This window comes from Drosophila elegans, unplaced genomic scaffold (genome assembly GCF_018152505.1).
Source record: "Drosophila elegans isolate 14027-0461.03 unplaced genomic scaffold, ASM1815250v1 contig_149, whole genome shotgun sequence".
Lineage (NCBI taxonomy): Eukaryota > Metazoa > Arthropoda > Insecta > Diptera > Drosophilidae > Drosophila > Drosophila elegans.
In genome coordinates this window covers 9,666,877-9,690,032 of record NW_024545513.1, presented here as the reverse complement: position 1 = coordinate 9,690,032, position 23,156 = coordinate 9,666,877, and the positions used below count along the sequence as shown (strand labels likewise).

The window sequence follows — 23,156 nt, the reverse complement described above, 5'->3', positions numbered from 1 at the left end:
CATCGAAAGCAGAATGACAGCCTAGAGACACATTCAAGGCGAAGGCGAGAGATAAGAAATGAATGACAGGCCCAAGAACCAGAACCCGAACCTGAACCAGAACCAGATTCGGGTTGGGATTCGAGAGAGGAGAAGGGGCAGGTGGGCAGGAGGGCAGGAGGGTAGGAGGGGCCAGGATACAGAGTACAGAACACAGACAACAGGATACAGGCCACAGGAGCCAGGAGCCAGGAGTTGGCCCAAGGACCTCCAGCTCCGGCACATCAGTCAGTGTCAGTGTGAATGCGAAATTGCGTTGCTTTTACGAGTTCGCCTCGGCAGCACAACTGCCACATAAAAGTAATGCCTGATGGATATATTCCTCCCCCGACATCCCCAACATCCCCAACATGCCCAACATCCTGGCGAAAGGTAAACCAGAGCCCGAGTCCTTGCCATCGTTACAAGATATATATCTGCGGGGAGTGGGGGTTATAAATCACAGTTGCAGGCGTTTTGGGGGCCAGATTTCAGCATCCAGTTCCTGAATCCCGAATCCCGAATCCCAAATCCAGAATTCAACCACGAGATGCGACTGGAATCACAGCCCTTATTTCATGCCCGCCCATTTGCCTCACAAATATTTATATGCTAATGCTGCAAATGGGAAAACAACACAGAAAACCTAAGGAGAAACTATTGTTAATATTTAGATACTCTATTTCACAGTCACGCAAACTTGATTTCTAATTGCAGTAACAAGATGAAACTAATTTAAATATATTTTTTAAATATTTACTTTTAGAAAATCAGGGAAAGTCAAGTTTTGATATCTGGGGGATTGCGTCGACTTAAATTTGTAAGCCAGTGCAATATAGAATATTCAAAATTGGATCCTGATGGCATGCCTTTTCCAGTCTGTAGTTTATAAATTAATATAATTTTGTGTTCCCTTAAAAACTATGTAAGTAAAGCCGAAATAGCAGAATACAATTCTTATCTAGCTGTAACAAAATTGAATTCAAAACTAAACGCTGTAATTTCCAATTTCCCATTTTATGAGCTTCCTTTCAACAAGTTGACAAGCTGGATTGGATTTGGAACCGAATCAAGCTGCAGTTTTACAATATGCACTTCGCAGGCAAAGAAAGAATGTCAATAACTAATGTCAATCAGGTGACCCCCGTGGCCCCCTGCCCTCTTTCCCATATTTCCTCCGCTGCCAATCGAACTTTGCTCTAGGAATTATGCTTATATAAGGAGGCAAGTTCCACAAATCAGCAGCGGCAAATACGTGCAACGACGATTCAGTCACGTACCAGGATCGGAAAAAAGGAAATGGAAAAGCCAAGGGAGCATTGAGAGAATTGGCAGGAGGCAAGCAGTCAGACAAGGATAAGGCCGAATCGAAGCACCCAGGGAAAATTCCCACTTCTCTGGTTGTAAGGCCAGAAAGCACAGCAAAAATACCAGCCGGATATAAACAAAATATAGTTCGAAACGGTGCACTGTAAAAATTATAACAATTTGGGAAAAAAATGTTTGTCGAAAAGTGATGAGGATTTTAAGCTCGATTTTCCATCAAAAAGTCTTCGATTATTTACAAAATAATTATTTAAATGTATCATACGTATATATATGGATAAGAGCATTGTGGTTTTAATGAAATTTTAAGATATTCAGAGAATATGGCGTTGCTCTAACTTTTTCCCAGTGCATGGACACACCAATATATAAATATACAATATCTATATATCTGTATATATTTGGGGCCTCTGCCTGTGGGCGTACCATGTCAACTGTGATGGAGACCGGGGGGGCGTGGCAAGTGGGTGAGTTTCTCGGTTGGAATGAGATTACGAAGTGGTGTATGGGGTCATTTTTGGGTGGTTTTCTGGGTGGGTCGCATTGGTGGTTGCCTCGCTTTGACGGCTACCATCGGACCCCCTTCCTGTCCTTCAGTCAACCTATCACTCGGCCTATCTCTGGGCATATCTATATGTATACGTTCACGTTCGAGGATATCTGACACACAGACAGCCTGTCTTTGTGGCGCTTTTATCGGAGCTACCATCAACCATATGGGGGTTCCAGAAGTATTGGACTATGGAAAGTCTTTGAACTCTTAAAACCATCCAGTTAGCCTAACGATTGTGCCGCCACTTTGATGGCCTTAGATATAAGGAAACTCTATATTAAAAATGTTCATTTTTTTTTTAAAGGATTATTCGCTTAAGGCGTCATTGCCAAAATTGTTTTAAAATAAACGTTTTAACTTTAATTTGATTTAAAATTTTATTATTCGATTATATATATATCTACATTTGTTTTATTTAAAAAAAACTATAGCCAAAATAATCCCTAAAGTAATTAAAATATTTTTAAACAAAGTTATATTGAATTTATTTTTTAACTAAGCATATACATTAATGTTCCAAATAATATCTTATGTTTAAAGGAAACCAATCTTTATATTAAATTTACAAACATTCTGGAACACTGTTTGTGTTATTTTTGTTGTTTTGCATGGACATTGATGGCAAAAACAGAAAGGTATTCTTTGAACCACAAATGCTTTGGCTCGCTAAAAATTGAGTTTCTTGTTTTGTCGGGGTTTGTGTGAGCATTAATGCGGGGTCCAATCGTGGCAAGAAATAAATGTGTAGCCCCTCCATCACTGGTTACCTTTGACCCCGGTTCCACCTGCCCTGCAAACCACCCCCCACCACCCATTGACCTCCACCCCCACCTGCCAGGGTAATAACTTTATGCGAGGGTAACACGGAGTTCGCTGGCGACGGGGCTCACCGAAATCGGGCTCCAACAAGCATAAAAGCTGCCAAACGCCAATGACGAGGTCTGTCGGTGTGTGCGTCGTATCTGTATCTATGTGTGTGCCGAACCCTCGGATTCAGATTCAGATTCAGTTTCGGATTCGGATTCGGATCCAGACGACAGACAGAAGACAGCCAACGATGGAGCTCCTTCGTTATATCAGCGCAGTCATCATCGATATAAACTCTCGACTGGCTGAACACACTGACAAACTGACAGAAACGGCCATGGTAAGACAAGCACTGGGAGAAAAGTTGTCTAAAATAGCTAAGCTGGCATGTTTTTAAAGTAAATCAAATATACAAATATTACATGACATAAGATATAACAGAGAGCAGTAATGCTAATGAAATTCTATAGACTATTCTAAAGTTTTTATATTAATTTATTTATTTATTTTAATCCTATCCTTTTTTTTACTTTTGGTACTGAGCTTACAGCACTGTTTGTTTTAACTTTGGAATCTAGATTGTACTAAACTTAATTATAACGAGGCGTAAAACTCTTTTTTTTCACTAGTAATAGTAATTTGTAGTTTAAAGAGTAGGCCATAAGGTCACCTAAATTTGTTTGCAGTGTGCCTGCGCCTTTCCCAGGCTCCCATCGCTTCGTTTCCAACTCCCAGCCTCCATCTCCCATCTTCCATCTCCCAACTCCCAGTTCCCAGTTGCTCGGAACTTCCTCGAAGCTGTGCTGAGCCGGGCTGAGCTCGTTCATCCATTCATTCATGCCGGGTCTCGGTTCGCTATAGTTCAGTTCAGTTCAGTTCAGTACGATTTTGGTTTGGCTTTGGCTTCGGATTCGTTTGTCGCTCTTTTGGCTTCAGACGCCCCACCGAGGGGGCGGCCGGGGGCGTGGCATCTGGGGGATACGACTCGAGCACACACAAACACGTGGATGCTCAGATACGTAGATAGGCAGATACTCAGAAACTCAGATACGTAGCCACAGAGCCGCAGACAGACGACAAGGAGGTTGGTTTGGTTGGCAGGGTCCAAAGTTTGCGGGTCCCGCCATGCGTATACGTAATCTGGCATTAGATTACTGATCCATGTCAAATCTTTGGCTTAGGTCCGTCCATCCATTCACCCGTCCAACTGTCCATCCTTCCAACCATCCAACCCTCCACTTGGTTGAGCCTCCGTTCGCGTTGTTTTGATTGATACGACGGGCAGGCGAACACGGACGAAGGCACTGCAAGAAAATTGTTGTTATTTGACCAATTCAACTAAAAATAATATACAAAATTTAGGTATTTGATATATACCATTGAATAGCAAGGAAATTTCAAAGATATCTCTGAAGTTCTTTGTTTAAATATGCATTAGATTTCGAAAATCACATTCTCAAGAAAATGTATAAAATTAGTTCGCCAAGATAGCTATAAAAAAACTAAATTAAAATATAGCAAAAACTTAACTTAAGTTTTTTGTATAATTTTTTTTTTTTTTTTTGTATTTTTAATTGTAAGCTTACCTACAAAAATGTAATAACAGTTGAGTTGTATATCTTATTAAATACTACTTTTGTAGTATTTTTTGCTGTGTGGGAAATCTTCTGGCCAGTTTGCCAGGCTGCTTTGGTGTCGACAACCTCCTGCTCCTCCCAAACCCCCCTCCTACGCCCCTTACTCTTAAGGCCTCCCTCTCTCCCCCTTCTTTTCCTGCCATACGCGCCGCTGATTTTATGCGCATCGTTTCCACATCACAAAACAGGCGGCGAAAACGCTTCACATTTCCTCCCCGCCCCCCTTGAAATTTTAGGGGGCTGTGGGAGGGGGGGCGAGGCTAAAAAGGTGAATTACTTATAATATTAAACAGTGGCCAAAAATCGGACAGGAGCGGCAAGTTGAACAGGTGAATTATTGGCTTGAGTTCCGGAGCTTGGAAAATGTCAGTTGATTGAACATTTTGCAGAGCTATAAAGGTACAAAGAAGGGGGTGGCCCGTTTCCTTTGGCGTGGGTGGGCGCCAGGCGAAATCCAATCTCGCACTTCACTTCCCCGGACCAACAAAAAAAAAAACAAAAGCACAAGCAAAAAAAAAAGAAAGAGGAAAAGCAAAAGGAAAAGGCTAAGACCGGTGACCATTGTAATCAGCGCGAGATTATAACCAGATTGCGATGCGGCCAGGAATAAATTCTCATCTGCGGTTCTCATCTGATTAGGTGGTTATAAGCTTCACTGGGTCTAAGCAATTAATTCGATTAGTTGGCCGAGGATCTCTCTCATCTCTTCCCCCAATCGAGTGCTCAACAGTGTAGTATTATCCTGGGAAAGCACTTGAAAACGGAGCAGTTCGTTCACAGGAAAATTTAATTTAAGTGGGGTGTTTTACAGAACATTTTACCTGTACTATAATTTTTTGATTTCATTTTTTATGCAGAAATTAATTGTAGTATACATATGTAATAGCAAATTATATATTCCCTTAAATTAATTTATTTTTTTTAATTTATTCACTATTTAGTTGTTTTATTAAATTTTCAGATCTCATCATTTAAAAAATATACAAAACTTACATTTGTTAAACGATAGGAGTTTATTTTTTTATTTTATCTGTAAAGTTGAATATTAAAAGCAAACAACTTATTTATTGCATTACAATTTTCCACTAAAAATATACATTATAATTTAAGGTCCAACAAATAAATAACAAATGGCGACATATCAACATTATTAAAGTGGTTACCCACTGCCAATTTATAATTTAACATTTGGCCACAAAGTTTATAGAAAATTGTTATTCCACAACATTGTTCCACCGAAACGAAAAGCCACCAACTATTGACATAAAGCTTTTCATCTATGATATTGGGCTGTGGCCATTGTTTTAACCCATGACCCCCATGAACAAAAGTGAAAACCCAAACAAATACGACCCCTCTCGTCGCCATCCTTTCGTTTTCCCTTTCGCTGTTTTCGAGTCCTGCACTTCATTAATAATGCACAGTTTACCTTAAGAGGATTTTCAACGCCTCCTCTGCTAATAATAAGGACACAAAGGCGCACACACTCTCACATGCCACGCCCCCTTTCGCCTTCCCTTCCCCATCCCCTTTCATCACCCCCTTTTCACCCACGCTTTTTCGAGGCACGAGAATATGAAAATATGTGGGAATTCTGCGACGTGCTGGTTTTTAGAGATCTTTTATGGGACAAAATAAAGAAGAAGCTTCTTTTGCTTTGAGCCTTAAATACACTGAAAAAACATATCCAGATTTGTAAGCTTTAAAATTATTTAAAAATATTTAATATACTATGTATAATTTCAATGTTTGCATATAAACAAAAATGTTGTATTTGGTAAGGGAGTTTTAAACAAGTAAACATAATACACATATAAATAAAATAAATAGAATTCCGTTTTTTAACAAAAAATAGTTCCACAAAATTTTTTTAAATTTTGTTGGAAAGAAATGGCATTGTAAAATTATATAAAATTGTTAAAGCTTTTACTATTTAAAAGTTTTTTCTAACGTAGTTGCCAAAAGATGTTTAAGTCACATATATAATGTATTATTTAAAATGGGAAATACAGAAATATAAAGCATTTTCTCTTGGTGCACAGGTTGGTGAGGGACGAATGGGGACTTTTTGCCCAGCACGCCCTAATTTCAGCTTATTATTAACCAGCTCGCTTGGGCTTCGCCTAAAGTTTTTGGATAGAAGGAAAAGGGGGATGGCCGGCAGGGGAAAGGGGGCGGGGCAGGGGACGCGGTGTGTGTGGAGGGCGTGGTCACAGTTAACGGCAACAACATCTGTGAAGATGCCAGCATAATTATAACAATCATTTCATAATCATATTTTATTTGTAGTTTGCTTTTTTCGAGTTCACCCCCTGTTAAAGTCTACCCCCCTCCCCCACCCTTCACCGCCCGCCGCCTCTGATGGCCCGCTGTGTGCCACGCCCCCTCCGCTCACACCGCCTTCTCCTTCGGGCATTCACAACCCCGCAGGTTTTCGCTTATAACCATTTTTTCGAAACAGTTGCCAAAAAAGGAAAGAAACGGACCAAGGGGAAGCTGTACACCGAAAACAAAAGTTGTAAAATTATTAGCATGAATTATTTCATGGCTGTTTGAATAATACAACTTATGTTTAAAAGTCTTTTTGTTGTAACTTGGTCAAAATAATACGCACAGCCATAAAACAGACCGTTTTGTGCAGCCTACGACCTATACTTAAACTATGAATGCATTTTCGGTCGATTTGGGAAAAAAAAATTTTGTGACCAAATTTCACATTTTTGAATGGGGTTACATCATGATTTTGTTCGAAAAACTTCAAAAGTCACACATGTTAAACAGTGAATGCCATTCGATTGGAAATTTTATTACGAATTCAACGGTGTATGCCATTCCAACATTTGACCATTATTTCCCAGGATTTCGACACAAAAACCAAGTTTTTAATGTGTATTTTGGGATTTTGCAGATATTTCAAACAAAATTATTTCCTAAGAGTCTTTATGTTATAACTTTGCCAAAAAAAGACTTATAGTCATAAGAGTTGCCGTTTTGAACAGCTGGCAACCTTTACTATATATCCCCGATCTATTGAAAACAATTTATTTTGTTTTGACACTAAAGCCGAATTTTGAAAAGCGTTTTTTTGAAAAATTATCATATGTCCAATTTTCTGACTTTTTTGTAAGGGGGTACATCATCATTTTTTCCAAAATATCAAAATCTGAAAAAATTTTAGCTGTGAATGCCATTCGATTGGAAATTCTATGACGAATTCAACGGTGTATGACATTCCAGCTTTTGATCATTATTTCCCAGGGTTTCGACACAAAAACCAAGTTTTTAAGGTGTATTTTGGGATTTTGCAGATATTTCAAACAAAACTATTTCCTAAGAGTCTTTATGTTATAACTTTGCCAAAAAAAGACTTATAGTCATAAGAGTTGCCGTTTTGAACAGCTGGCAACCTTTACTATATATCCCCGATCTATTGAAAACAATTTATTTTGTTTTGACACTAAAGCCAAATTTTGAAAAGCGTTTTTTTGAAAAATTATCATATGTCCAATTTTCTGACTTTTTTGTAAGGGGGTACATCATCATTTTTGCAGAAATTTGAAAATCTGAAAAAATTTAAACTGTGAATGCCATTTGATTGGCAATTTTATTACGAATTCAACGGTGTATGACATTCCAGCATTTGACCATTATTTCCCAGGGTTTTGACACAAAAATCAAGTTTTTAATGTGTTTTTTGGGATTTCGGAAGATTTTTCAAACAAAATTATTTCTTAAGAGTCTATTTGTTGTAACTTTGCTAAATTAAGAGCCAAAGTCAAAAGAGTTGCTATTTTGAACAGCTGGCAACCCATACAATCCATCCCTGATCGACTGAAAACAATTAATTTAGTTTTGACGAAAAAACCGAATTTTGAAAAGCGCGTTTTTAAAAAATTAAGATATGTCCAATTTTCTGACTTTTTTGTAAGGGGGTACATCATCATTTTTTGCCAAAATATCAAAATCTAAAAAAATTTTAGCTGTGAATGCCATTCGATTGGAAATTCTATGACGAATTCAACGGTGTATGACATTCCAGCTTTTGATCATTATTTCCCAGGGTTTCGACACAAAAACCAAGTTTTTAAGGTGTATTTTGGGATTTTGCAGATATTTCAAACAAAACTATTTCCTAAGAGTCTTTATGTTATAACTTTGCCAAAAAAAGACTTATAGTCATAAGAGTTGCCGATTTGAACAGCTGGCAACCTTTACTATATATCCCCGATCTATTGAAAACAATTTATTTTGTTTTAACACTAAAGCCGAATTTTGAAAAGCGTTTTTTTTGAAAAATTAACATGCCAAAATTTGACTAAAAAAAGGCGCTTTGCTCAAGATCCCATTGTTTTTAAATAAGCAATCTTTTTGCTGCGTGTATTGCCCAGGGGCGTGGGGAGGTACCAGTCTGAGGGGGGTTCTCACAAGGGTATGAGGGTGTTAGGGTTCGGGGTTACCAGACACAACAGCGACAGATGTGTTTCTCATTCGATTTTTAATATGCGGCCAATCTAACTGTAATTGGTTTGTTATTGTCTCCCCCGGCAGGGACGAATGGGTGCGAAAGAGACGCCACTAGTCCCCGGTGGATCGAAGGACTCGAGGGTTCGCTGTAGCTATAACCTTCGCAATCCTCCTTTCCGGGCAGGTTCCCTGCTGCGGTAAATATCTATCGTTTATTGTTATTGCTCTTGTTCGCTCTATTGTTTTCATTGTTCCAGCCACTCCCCCCACAAAATGTTTGGTTAAATTTATGAAAAATGTTGTTCACACTTTCTCTGCAGCCAAACAAAAATATAAAAAGGGAAGAGCCAAGGGGCGAAGCAAAAAAAGTAAAGAAAGGAAACAGAAACAGAACTAAAGGCCGCCTGCTGAGGGGGTGACGAATGGGCGAACAGGTGGCGATGGTGGGCGGTGGGCGGTGGGTGGTGGGCGTGTACCGACCTTTTGTTGGTGTACCAAATGGGTTACACGCTCGCACATGTCACACTCCCCCAGCTTAGTCCTCAAATGTTTGTTACCATTTTACTCTCCAAAAAACCCTAAATCCCTCACCCACAAAGACCCACAACCAATAATTCAGCCCAAAAAGCCACCCAAAGTTGTTGAGCTCAACATGACAAAAACTAACACGCAAATAATTTGTGTATCGAAGGATGCAACTTTGGGTACTATATTTTACAATGGTTAACCAGATTTTAAGAGGATCAACCAGGGGTTATAACTCAGGGAAAGTAAAGGCCACAATTGGCGAGTTTTGAGTTCAAAAGAAAGGCATAGTAGATATAGCTCTTAGAATTAAAAAGCAATTAAGTAAAGATAGTAAAATAAATAAATAATATATAATACAACATTAAAAATTTTTATAACTATGCCATCACCATAATATTTTTAATTATTTGTTACATAAAACTTATAAAAACTCAACTGATAAAATAATGTTAAACACAATATCGCATGAAGTTTTAAAGATTTTTGTAACTACCTTCATAACAATAATTTTAATATTTTTATGAAATATATTTATTTATATATTATAGACTATCTTAAGCATCTTTGTGTATTTACGCCAGTTGATTTTAAAGCTCCCTTAGTAATTAACCAAAAACCCTTTCTAATTTACAAACCAAGCGATTTCCCCACCGGAATAAATCCAAATGAACTTTGCCTTGCTCACCTTTGGTCAGAAATAAGTTCCCCCAACGGACTCCTTCCGGTAGTTCCCATTGCCATTCCCAACTCCAGTTCCATCTGGCACCCAAAGGGCCACAACTTCTCCTGACCACAATGACAGTCGCATCGAGCTTGACGAAACGGGTTCAGAGTGTTGCCAAAACTTTGCCCATTCACATCAGTCAAGGTGCACTCGAAAAAATATATAAATATTAATTATAGATAACATTATACATTTATTTTAGTACGCTAAACATTTAATTTTCCTTGATAAATAGTATACGTTAGTATGTTTGCTAAATTCATCATTAATTAACAAATGTTGTATATTTTCCAGTTAAGAGTATAAAAATATCAATGCCTTTTTAGATTATAATTAATTACCAATTGCAATGCTATAAAATTTTACAAATTATTTTAAATCATCTAAACTTTTGTCGTACAGCTAAACAGCACAGTATAAGCAACCTTGTTTTATAATGAAATAAATATGCTTAAATCAAGGAATTAAGCACTGAAAGCGCTTAAATAAAATTTTAATATATTTTCAATTTAATAATAAGTTTAAAAAATATTTAAAATCAGAAGCGATTTTCGTCACATATATAAATAAAATTTCCCTTGTTTGATGATGAAATATGTTAGCATATTGGGAAAAAGTGTTCCTAAATCAAAGGATTAAGACCTAAGAGCGGTGATATATCATTTTTCCCAAGTGTGTCCAAGTATTTTGGGGGGTGGGAGAAAGTCGGTGGTTGACGATGGCCAGTGGAAAGGGTAACATTTTTGTGGGTGTGCGCTTTACACGCACATAATCCTCGACCGGGGACGCATCTGAATCTGAATCTGAATCCGCATCCGACTCCGAATCTCGTTTGAGATTTGTCGCTATCGCCATCGCCATCGTGGTCTAAACGATTGATGGCACTCGTCGACATCGTCTGCTCTGCTCTGGTCCGCCCTGTCAAAAATCCACATCCACATCCACATCTACAAACTTATCCGTGGGTTGGAACCCCCTTCGCAGTGGGAATTTTGGAAGTGTGCTCGGGGTTTTCTGGTGAGGAAATGATAAATTGCGCATTTGGGAGTTTTAAAGGTCAATTTAGGGGTTACTCTCACACTCTAGCGATTCGGGAAACAAACTGACTGACAGATGAACGAAAAATGAATAGATGGATATAAGGATGGCCAGGGAACGACATTTTTGCTCCACAAGAAGGTGGCTTAATTGGGAATTAAAAGTAGCTAAGCAAAGAAATATATATTATCACAATTTTATTAAGAAGAGGTAGTATTTAAAATGAGTTACAAGTAGCCAGTATATACCATTAAGTTATTTGCAAACAAAAAAATTAAAAAAATAAACACAAATAGAAGTATGTCAAGTGAAAAAATAAAATCACAAAAGACAACTCAACTATATTTGTTACCATAAAATGTATTTTATTTAAAATATTAAACTCGGCAAGGCCTAACCCTTGGTTTTTTGTTTCAACATTTATCTGTTGATATTCCATCTTACATAAACGCGAATTCTTCAGCTGAATTTTGGTAGAGTGTAAAAAAGGTAATTTCAGAGGTTAATAAAATGTTTTAATTTTGAATTAATCAAAGGACAAACTTACATTTAATTTTACATTTCAATCTCGTTAATATTTTTACTACTTTATTATATAGCTAATATTTTTTCTATGAAATTTAGCCAGATATATCCAGAAAAAAGCCAAAAAGACAGCTCTTCAAAAAACAGACGAGGACTTCCGCCGCCCATAAACAGCGACACTTCAAAGTTAACTCGCACAATAAAAAGTCCGTGTACGAGTGCGAGGACCCTTTCGAACTTATCAAAAAGTAACAGGGTTGCACTCGAGCGGGGTAACCCTCCGGATCCAGGAATGCTTGAATATTCGGATCTAAAGAGTCCTCCACACTCCGGGGAGTAACTGCGTAAACTGAATTTGCTTATGGGATTTGTCTAGTGCGCCTGTTGACTCGCCAGTTGGCGTTTATATTAATGGCTCAGGTTGGGCTCGACTCGGTCCTCCACTCCTTTTTATATTTTACCCGGATTTCGGATTGTTAGGGATCGCTGCGAACTGACGCGTGCCCGTATTTGGGTTTGAGTTAGGGTTTCCATTTAGGGTTTCTCGGGGTGGTTTTCGGGGCTGGAGTGACACACAAGGCACAAGGTGCCTAAATGGCCAGGTAAATCATAAATGTAACGATGATGACACACAGTTTGTCTGTCGCAAGTTCTGAAAAAAGTGCTGTTCATTTCCCATGACCGCTTGCAAATGTTTGCTTAGCTAAAAAATGTTACAATATTTAAAAAGGATAAGTGGCATACCAATCGAAAAGATAAAATTAGTAGGCCTTTGGAAGAATAAATCTAATTTACAGCGTTTTGATTTATGTTTAATTTTCTATTATGTACTAACAATAAAATCCAACCGAATTATTTCAAAAGGAAAAGGCTTATTTCAAAGCTTCTTGAAGTTGCTAAATTTTTATTACCAAATTTATTTACTTTCTGGTAAAACATGTTTGTTCATTTTTAAATACAATTTTGATTGATTATGTTTTTCTTTTTATTATAAGTAGTATTTTTACTATATAAACTTATAAACTTGTAAACATGTCTTTACAACCTCCTTTCACACAGTTATTAAACAAATTGGAAAACAATTGAAATATAATTGTTATGTTTTATTTGACGGCTTAATAATGGATTCTTTGCATTTAGCTATCGCTTGGTCGCAGTATGCTTTAGTTCCCAGCCACGCCCCCCGCCCAGGACCGCCCTCTCGTCAAATCCCCTTAATTTGTTTATCAATCTGGAATTGGCTTGCAAATGACATATCCGAACTGCCTCCAAACCCCTTTGTCCGCACATTTCCCTTTCACCCGGTTCCCAAGCAAGTGCCACGCCCACAGGCACATCCTACTCGCATTCTGCTCCCATAACCGTGACATTGGAAGTCGCGCCGAAAGGATCCAGCACTGGAAAAAAAAAATATATGTAATTTGGAAGGGCGATCACGTTTATATAAATCTGTAATACACAAAGACGAGTAATAATCACTACCAAATTATTAAGCGGAATTAATGCAATCAACATGCATTTAATTCCACTAAAATATAATTTCCAACACAATCCATTAATATATACTCCAAAACAGTTAAACAAATATTCGTATTTATTGTAAATTTTAGATTTTATAAACTGCAAAACATTTTCATTTTACATTTGCCAACAATTATTTTCCTCTGTGTGGCCTTAGCGTCTGGGTTTTTGGGTCTGGCCGTGCTAAGGGCACGTGTAAAAGTTTGTAGCTCCGGTCACGTGACCGCACGTGTCCCGCCGCTCGTACAGTTCTAGACCCACCCAACCAGCCACCCAACTACAGCGACACCCCACGATAAGATGAACCCCGTCCAGAATTCGGCGACTGGGCCGCCGTGATAAGCGCAACCTGACAACTGAGCGCGTGTTCCTGAGTTCCTCAGTTTCTGAGTGTTCCCGAGGAGATGTCAAAGACCAGGTCCTGGATTTCTGGTTCCGCCCGGTCTTCCACCCGCCTATCTGGATGGATCTGGGATGAAAGGGGCCGGGGGTCGGTCCAACCTTCCATCATTGATGGTTTTGTTAGCGTAAATATCTTAATTCACCGCTTCGCCGCCCCCGACACGCGTGAATCGTGTGCATTTGACATGAGAATCGCTTCCCGCTTTCCGTTTCCCGTTTCCCCGCTTTTTTTTTTTTTGGTTTACACTTCTCGGCTTTTTTTTTCTTTTTTCTTTAAAGCGGAAAAGCGCGGCGCAAAAAATATTTAGCGCAATTCATTCTCACACTCAAAGGGATTTAACGAGCTTACAATTAATGTATAATCCTGTTTTGGGAACACCGCTTCATGTACATCCATGCATTTCGATTCCGGGAAAGCCAACGTGGGAAGTTATGGAAAAACTTTGGATTGGGCGTTATGAACTTATGAACTTATTAACTTTTTAACTAGATTAAGTCATAACATCATATAAATATGTATTTAAGGACAAGCCGAAGAAACCACACGATTATTATCTTTCGACGGAATAAACTCCAGCAAGACTAACTTAAAAATCTACTTTTGAATTTTAAAAGAAATTTAATTGAAATTAATATAAAATTATATCGTGAAATATTTATTAATTAAATCGAACTTACGTTATAAAATTAGGCATATACCTTTGAAATACACCTTATGTATAGCTATAAGAATAATGAAATATTTTATTCGAAATATAGTTAAATATATTTTTAATATAATAAATTTCTGGCAAAACCAACATTAAAATGTTAAAATCTTACTATTATTTATAGAGGCTTAAGGTGCGTATATATTGTAAAGAATCTAAAACTTTTTATGCCATTTGCTATTTTGTAATGATGCTTGTAAACGTATTTTGGTTGATCGCAGTTAACTGGAGCTTGTAAGCTCATTGTGAGTCAACTAATACTCAGCGAAACCTTGACCTGCCCTCCCCCAAAACACAAACAATAGCTGCAGCACCACCCCAGTTGAATTCATCCAAGGCAGTCACACACATGTGCCCACCGCAATCGCAATCGCATTTCCATTTTCAGTCCCACTCCCATTTTCCGAACACCCCTCGTTTGGCAGTTAAGTTTCAAATTACAAACCCAATTGATGCTAGTTAAAAAATCTGTGCAGGTTTTGCGTTACTACTTGGGATTCCACCCCGAAACCCGGTTTGTTGTGATGCCCTCGTGACAAGTCCGATTAGGTGAGCTATACTGCACAGATCTAAGCCAAACCGATCCGATCCGATCCGATCCGATCCCAGCCTTTTCCTCACCATCCCCTTAACTCCTATCCCAAAAGTACCCATTGTTGTGGATAGTGTCAACACAGCCATCTATTTTATGCATAATTTAGCGTGCCAAAATGCGCGACTCATCAAAATGGTGTCATATGTTTTTATCGGCACAACAAGGACCAAAAACAATGCCAGGATACGGCGAATGTTTGCCCGTCCGTCTGTCGCCTGCGGTTTCCGATTCCAAGAGTGAAAGGTACAACTGGTTTGGTTACAAAATGTTCTTTAAAAAAAATAGTTGGTCATACACTCTCTAAAAAACAATCATAATTTGGATAATGACAACCTCTAAATCAAGAAGCATTTCTTACTTTAAATTATATTAACAATTGATTATTAAAATCCTTGCTTAGCACAGATTTTTAGGGATCAAAGTTTTTTTCAATGCAAAAATATGTAATTAAATTAAAAAAAAAATAAGTCTTCAAAAAGTTACCTTTAATTTTATACATATATATTCTAAAATTATAGCCTTGTGATTACATTATATTTTCCTTTAAATTTATAAATCTTTTATTTTATTTTTGTGATATTTTATTTCATAAGTTTTATAGATTTAATTTTTCACTATTTTTGAGTATTTATCACAAACTCAAACCAATCGCACCAACAGGCAGGTAAATGTCTTGGCTAAGTGCTAAAACTTAACGAAGCATAATGTACTATTGATGGTTTGAGTTTTGGGTTGATCTAAATTATATCTAACGAAACTTTCAGGGCAGCTAGTAGAGTTTCAACCTCAACATGTTAACAAAAATTATTAATAATTTCGTTACTTGTGGATTGACAGCAAATAATGTATTGAGGGAAATCCCAGACATAATATAATTTAGCAGAGTTATTCGACCATGGAATAAAGAATGCTATTTTTGAGAAATCTGGAACATGACAAAAGTCAATTTAACTCTTAATTGCTTTATTAAATATAAAGAACTTAAAATGCAAACAATCCTCATTTCTTTCGTTCATATCGGAATCGATAGACAGGCGCACTATCTTTGGTGCCGCGTTTCAGTTTCTTCGGCTTCAGAAGACGCGGCTGGTTGAGTGTGTTCTTCAGCTGAATCTTCTGCTGGACGATGCCCAGCTCCCTTTCGCGGAATTCACGTTTCTTTAGCTCGTTAAGACGCTGCTGTTTGGCGGAGTTTGGCTTTGAGGTAGTTTCCTAAAAAGAGCAATGATACACATGTTAAATATTAAGCAGCACCGTCCCATGACCTTCACTTACCGGCTTTTTATCCGCTTCCTGGAGGCGTTCGCCCAGTGTGACCGCCTGCCGGCGACCCTGGTCGTCGAAAGTGAACCTCTGGTTTTCCCCGGCACCGTCCACGTCCATCAGCGTGACCTTCAAGCGGTCGATCTTCTTGCGCTCGATGGTGCGCTTCATCACCACATACTTGAGGTCCTGCGTCTGCATGAGGGCCAGTTGCTCGGGCGTGTGCTCGTCCTTCTTTTCCTGCTCGCGGTGCTCATCGTTGGACAGCTTGGAGTTGATCATGTGGTGGTAGAACTCGTCGGGATTCTTGTTCTGCGCCCGCCGGTGCAATAGCTTCAGTGTCTTCTCCTTTTTCTGCGCGTCGAGGGCCCGCTTCTTGTAGTCCTTCTTCTTCTCCAGAAATCCCAGGTGCTGGCGCGCCTCCGGCTGGTGGCGCTCCCGGTGCACCTTCTGGTTGCTCTTCGAGGCCTTCTTCCACGAGGACATCTTGATGTGCTACGCTCTTTCAGCAGCAAATTAAAAACATATATTGGACAAAATTTCGTTTGTTTTGGTTGGAAAACGTGCGCGTCGGGTAGTGCTGGAAAATTCTTATTTTTCAGTGTTGTACAGCGTGCAAATTGGGAATGCGCTACAGAGCGATAGTTTTAATCAAAATAAACTGTGACTTGAAACATGAAATTTAAACTGAAAATCAGCACATTTATAAAACTTCTTATTTTAAAGCTAAAAGCTCTGCAATACACATAACAATTTGAACTAACAATAACCATTAAAATTACTGATATATAAAATATAAATCTAACTGTTATACAAGTATTGTTATAGAAACAGAGAACAAACAAATTAAATATTAAGACTTTAATAATTCTAGCACCTACGAAGATCACTTTTTTTGGCATTTACAGTTGAGACATTTTAATAAGCAATATTCTTAGGAGCTTAACACGGTAAGTTAAATATATTTATAAAAAATATATATGTATAATTAAGTAAAATATTATAATAAGCAATATTTTGAAGAAGCAAACGCTATTAAATGTTATTCCGTGATTTCCCGTGACTGTGACTCGTAACAAGTCCGCGACTATCGCTTAACTGTTCATCTCTAAACCGCACACGTGCATTTTGAACTGCCGCAATTTCCATTATTTACATCGGAAAAGCGGAAAATTTAAGAGAAAAGTGCACACAGAACAGCCGCAGGATGGTGAAGAAGAAAATAGACAACCGGATCCGGGTGATGATCGAGAACGGGGTCAAGCTGGGCCACCGCACCATGTTCATCGTGATCGGGGACAAGGCGCGCGACCAGGTGCCGATCCTCTACGACATCCTGACCAAATCCACGGTGAAGGCGCGACCCACGGTGCTGTGGTGCTACAAGAACAAGGACGAGGCCATTTCCAAGTGGGTTTCCATGGGCTTACCAGGCCCACAAAGCTCTTAGCCCTCTAAAAACACACATCAGAAAAACTTGTTTGTTAAATTGTTATATCTTAAATCCGACACATTTTCAAGGGGGTCTATCTCAAACATAATCCTCAATAATGACCCAAAATGCACCTACTAAAATACACATGTTTTCTGAACTTTTAGCCATGGCAAAAAGCGAGCGAAGAAGATTGCCGTGGGAAAGGTGGACGTGAACGAGGCGGACCTGTTCGATTCCTTTCGCGTGGCCACCACCATACATGGCAGATACTACTCCGAGACGCACGCCGTGCTTGGACGAACCTATGGCGTTTGTGTGCTGCAGGACTTCGAGGCCTTGACGCCCAATCTCCTGGCCCGCACTGTGGAAACGGTGGAGGGCGGCGGCCTGATCATCCTGCTGCTGAAGACGCTGCAATCGCTGAAGCAGCTGTACACCATGAGCATGGACGTGCACAAGCGGTTCCGTACGGAGGCCCATCAGACGGTCACGTGTCGCTTCAATGAGCGCCTGATCTTATCCCTGGCCGACTGCCAGCGCTGTCTGGTGGTCAACGATGATCTCACCGTCCTGCCACTCAGCTCAAAGACCATCAATGTGGAGCCGGTGAATGTAAGCTGCGCAATTTGGCAATCCCCGAGAAATACACCATTGACCCTTTATCGACATATTTTCAGCCCTCTGGCGCTGGGAGATCGCCCAACGAGGCAAGTCTAAAGGAGCTGAAAGAGAGTCTGCTGAACGTTCAGCCCGCTGGAGCTCTGGTCAATCTCTGCAAGACTTACGATCAAGCCAACGCCGTGGCCCAGTTCATTGAGGCGCTGGTGGACAAGCAACTGAAGCCGCCCATGTCCTTGACGGCGGCTCGTGGGCGTGGCAAGTCGGCCGCCCTGGGTCTATCGATAGCTGCTGCCGTGGCCTTTGGCTATGTGAACGTTTATGTGACCTCACCGCATCCGGAGAACTTGATCACTCTGTTTGAATTCGTGCTCAAGGGCTTCGATGCCTTGGAATACCAGGAGCATGCCGACTACACGATCATTCGCTCCACCAATGCCGACTACAAGAAGGCCATTATCAGGATTAACATCACGAGAAGCAGCCGCCAGACGATCCAATACATAGCGCCCAGCGACACCCATCTGCTGAATGCCGCCGATCTGCTGCTGATTGACGAGGCGGCTGCCATCCCCCTGCCGCTGGTGAAGAAGATGATCGGCCCGTATCTGGTGTTCATGGCCAGCACGATCAATGGCTACGAGGGCACTGGCCGATCGCTGAGCCTGAAGCTCATTTCCCAGCTGCAGAAGGACAACAATGCGCGGCCGCCGCTGAAACTGGAGGAATCGATTCGTTACCAGGAGAACGACGACATCGAAAGGTGGCTGATCAATCTGTTGTGTCTGGACGCCAGCACGGTGCCGAGCATTAGCTCCGGATGTCCCACCCCGGACGCCTGTGAGCTGTACTATGTGGACAGGGATGCCCTGTTCTCGTACCACAAGGCAGCCGAGGCCTTCCTCCATCGCCTCGTCTCCATCTACGTGTCCTCGCACTACAAGAACACGCCCAACGATCTGCAGATGATGAGCGATGCCCCGGCCCACCATCTCTTCTGTTTGCTGGGACCGGTGCAGCGAATGGATGCCCTGCCAGAGATTCTGGTGGTCATCCAGGTGGCCCTGGAGGGCCAGATCTCTGCCCAGAGCATCAGCGATTCGCTGGGCAGAGGCAAGAAGGCGGCCGGCGATCTGATACCGTGGAACATTGCCGAGCAGTATGGCGATCGCGATTTCCCCAAGCTGTGTGGCGTGCGCATTGTGCGGGTGGCCACGCATCCAAACTACCAGCGGATGGGCTACGGCAAGCGAGCCATTCAGCTGCTCAAGGACTACTATGCGAGAAAGCACACCAATCTGGAGGATGGACCGACTGCCAGTGGGGATGCCGGCAAAGGTGGGTGCTTCGGCTTGGTCGGATTTCTTAAGATTTCTCTCTATAAATATTTGTACCCACTCTTTTGCAGGCATCGAGGAGGTGGAGGAGGAGGAGCTGAGCCTGCTGAAGGAGCAGATTCGGCCACGCAGTCGCATCCCCACACTGCTGCAGCGCCTGCACGAACGCAGTCCGGAGGCGGTGGACTACATCGGCACCTCTTACGGCCTCACATCCGAGCTGCTGAAGTTCTGGAAGAGCGCCGGCTTTGTGCCAGTGTACTTGAGCCAGAAATCCAACGAACTGACCGCCGAGCACAGCTGCATCATGCTGCACACGCCCAATGCCACGCCCTGGCTGGGCTTGTACTACCAGGACTTCCGCCGCCGAGTGCTCAAGCTGATGGGCAAGACCTTCCGCGAGTTCGAAACGAAACTCTGCCTGGCCCTGCTGAAGAACAAGTCCGTGGACACGGAGGCCAGTGCCCTGAAGGTCCTGGATAAGCCCATGCTCGACGTCTTCTTTCTGCCGCACGATCTGCAGCGCTTGGAGAGCTACGCCCGCCAGCAGTCCGAGTTTCGATTGATCGTCGACCTGCTCACGGACATTGCCCAGCTGTATTTCCAGGGCAGGATCGAGGGTCTGCAGCTGGATCTGGTGCAGCAGGGCATCCTTTTGGCCCTGGGCGTGCAGGGCAAAACGGTCGATGCACTCGGCCTGGAGCTCAATATGCCGGGCAATCAGTTGCTGGCCAAATTCTTCGATGCCATGAAGCGGTGCAATCAGTGCTTCCGATCGATCCTCGAGCAGCACATCGAGGGCGGCATGCTGCAGGAGGAGGATCTGTCCAGGGGCGAGGAGCTGCAGCCCATCACCCTTTCGCTCGACAAGGAGCTCGACCAGACCGCCCACAAGCTGAGCAAGCAGCAGCGCAAGGAGCTGAAGCGGCTGAAGGCCGAGCAGCTGGACGAGTTCCAGATCAAGGGCAGCGAGGAGGACTGGTCCAAGGCGCTGCAGACCAATGGCACGGGCGGTGGCAGCGGGCTGCTCTCCGTCAAGAGGTAGGTGCGCAGATACAGTGCGTTTCATTGAGAGCATTCCCTCGCCCACTGATCATCATCAATATGTGACAACTTAAATAGAAGCAGTACAGTTTAAAAGTTTTGTAATTTGTTTCATGGATTTTATCACTCTTGTCGTTTAAAAAATGTATTTTCTGTGAAGCAACAGATAAAAAAATGGTATCTAAAATATACATATTTAATTTATCTCTAGAATTTAGTTAGTAAATCCCCATTCAGATATTTTTTAAACAGAACCCATGATTAAACAGAACAGAACTCTATTTAAACTTCATTTTTCCTCTCTTTCTTTTCAGTGGCGTCAAGCGATTGGATGGACCGATCGAGCAGCCAGAGGATCGCGACCTGGCCGCCCCGCTGTCCAAGAAGAAAAAGAAGAATAATCCGAAACTGAAACGCGGTCAGGGCAAATCCCTGATCTAGAGGAAAACAATGACGTTTTTTTTTTTTCTTGGGGGGGAAGAAGAATGTGGATTTTAATGCTATAGAAAAGTACATTTTGTTGTAAGCTCCGTTAAAAATAAAGAAACCTAATAACTGAACTCTATATCTTGATATCGGCAGCCGCCTTGGCTGCAGCAGCGGCCGCCCGGCGGCGATCCTTGAGGTCCTGATAGCTGACGCCCGGCTCCTTGTGGCTGCTGCGCTCGAATCGCTTGACCTTGGCCTTCTTGCGGCTGACCAGTTTTGTCGTGGGCAGCATGTTGTTGCGCTGCAGCGTGTGGAAGCGGTCCTTCAGCAGACTGCTCTCCGTCTTCACGTTGCGCAGATTCCCGGCCAAATCCTCGGGCAGGTTCACATCCAGGTCGGGCTCCTCGAACTTGTGCCGCCCCAGGCGCTTCGGCTCGAACTTTGCCTTCTCGGCGCGCTGCTTGCGCCGCTTCTTCAGGTCGTTCAGTTCCTCCTCCTCATCGTCCAGCTCGTGGCGAATCGATTTGATGCTGCACGTGGATAAAATCAGCCATTAGAAGATGCTGTCAGTCTTTCCTAAATTGTATGCCAATGCTTACCGAATCAGATCAGCAGTCTGTTGCTTGAGCTTCCGCTTGAGCTCCGTTTGGCGCGACAGCTCCTTCTGTTTGAGCTCTTTGCGGCGGGCTTGCTTGCTCTTCTTCTTGTTCTCCACGGGGGCATTGATGGTGTGGTAGGGCTTATCCGCATCCTCCTCCGCGTTCTCTGTGCTCTTTTCGGCGCCCTCCTCGTCCTCGATGCCCTGGCTCATCTCCTCGAGGCGACGTCGGTCCCGCTCCTCGGGCGTCACCTTTGAGAACATGCTGGTGGTCACGCGCTTCAGATGCTGCTCCTTCTTGATGATGCCCTCCTCGCGCTCCACCACTTCCGAGATGAGCGCCTGATGGTCCTCCGGCGCGGGATTGTAGCTCATGCCTGGATGCGGGAGCTCGAACTTCCTGAAAAATAGGAATAAACCAATGAATAAAGGGTTTTTTTGGAAATTAATCAAGAATAATGCATAAGTATATCTAAAACTGTAATGGTAAAACCACATTGTTATTATAAATATGTGCCCTTTTATGGCTTTTTAACAAGTAAGTTTAGATCCACTCACTTTGCTTTGGTGGTTTTGTGGTGCAGACTGGCGTGTGTTTTGACCACCTTCTTGCCAATGTTTCCGGCCGTGTGCAGGGCCAGATCGCGACTGATCCAGCCCTTCTCGTCCTTCAGCCCGGGAATCGCGTCGCGGAAGTCCACTTCCTGCCAGATGTCCTTGTCGATGGCCACCTTTTTGTTGCGCTTGTCCGCCAGCCGCTGCTCCAGCTTCTCGTAGTACTGGGCACGATCGCTGTTGGCCTGGCGATGGCGTGGTTTGGTTGGATTGCAGACCTCCAGCTCGATGTTGCGTCCGTTCTTCTTCTGGCGCACATGGTTGCTGCGGGGATTGCAGGTAGGTGGCATTGTTATTGTTTACCCACTATCTCTCGGATATAAAGTCGAAACGTACCGCTTGGCAATGGGATCCTGGACACGGGATGTGTTCTCCAGTGCCTGGTGGCTTCGCATGGGCTTCTTGGCGTTCAGTTTCCTCTTTTGCTTCACACTCAGGACGGTGGACTTGGTTGTCTTCTGCGGGCTGGCATCCAGGACGAACAGATCATCGTCTTGCTTGTCCGTGAATGTCCTGAAAACGGTGGAGTATCCAGTTAAAGTCCGAACTCGCACATTGTTTACCCACTAACTCACCCAATGCGCTCCTCCTGGCGCTGATCTTCGAGAAACTGCTCCACATCCTGGATGTCTGTCTTGCGCCACGCCGATTTGTTCTTCTTCGATATGCGCTTTTTCTTCGTCGCTGGCTCTAAGGCCGTCATTTTGCCGGATTATTCGAAAATAAAACAAGGAAAATAACAAATTACCAGTGCCAGAGCGGCACACGTGCAATCTGCCAACGCTTCTTAACACTTATTTCGGACGTAGCGCAACACTGGTTGGGTGCCAGACATCTGTTTAGTGATGGAAAACACCATTTTTAAAAGACTAGATATGAAACTTTTAATATAAGACTTCAAAATATATTCCCTGATTAATTTTATTTTAAGTATTATTAATATTTTGAAGATATACAAAAAACATGAGA

The 23,156-nt window shown here is 42.0% G+C and overlaps 3 protein-coding genes across 3 annotated transcripts; 1 reads left to right on the top strand and 2 right to left on the bottom strand.

The window, feature by feature from the left end:
- Positions 1-15,794: 15,794 nt before the first annotated feature.
- LOC108136388 (probable U3 small nucleolar RNA-associated protein 11) lies at positions 15,795-16,693 on the bottom strand. The gene is made up of 2 exons (XM_017257500.2): positions 16,124-16,693; positions 15,795-16,060 (listed from the first exon to the last, which is right to left on the bottom strand). The coding sequence occupies exons 1-2, from the start codon at positions 16,595-16,597 to the stop codon at positions 15,848-15,850; spliced, it is 687 nt and encodes a 228-aa protein (XP_017112989.1). The 5' UTR covers positions 16,598-16,693; the 3' UTR covers positions 15,795-15,847.
- A 524-nt stretch (positions 16,694-17,217) lies between these two features.
- LOC108136486 (RNA cytidine acetyltransferase) lies at positions 17,218-21,105 on the top strand. Its single transcript, XM_017257700.2, has 5 exons — positions 17,218-17,521; positions 17,711-18,158; positions 18,224-19,502; positions 19,573-20,542; positions 20,860-21,105. The coding sequence occupies exons 1-5, from the start codon at positions 17,319-17,321 to the stop codon at positions 20,984-20,986; spliced, it is 3,027 nt and encodes a 1,008-aa protein (XP_017113189.1). The 5' UTR covers positions 17,218-17,318; the 3' UTR covers positions 20,987-21,105.
- Positions 21,017-22,993, bottom strand: LOC108136488 (ribosome biogenesis protein NOP53). Its single transcript, XM_017257702.2, has 5 exons — positions 22,763-22,993; positions 22,524-22,700; positions 22,131-22,451; positions 21,574-21,972; positions 21,017-21,504 (listed from the first exon to the last, which is right to left on the bottom strand). The coding sequence occupies exons 1-5, from the start codon at positions 22,888-22,890 to the stop codon at positions 21,108-21,110; spliced, it is 1,422 nt and encodes a 473-aa protein (XP_017113191.1). The 5' UTR covers positions 22,891-22,993; the 3' UTR covers positions 21,017-21,107.
- Between the last annotated feature and the right edge of the window lie 163 nt (positions 22,994-23,156).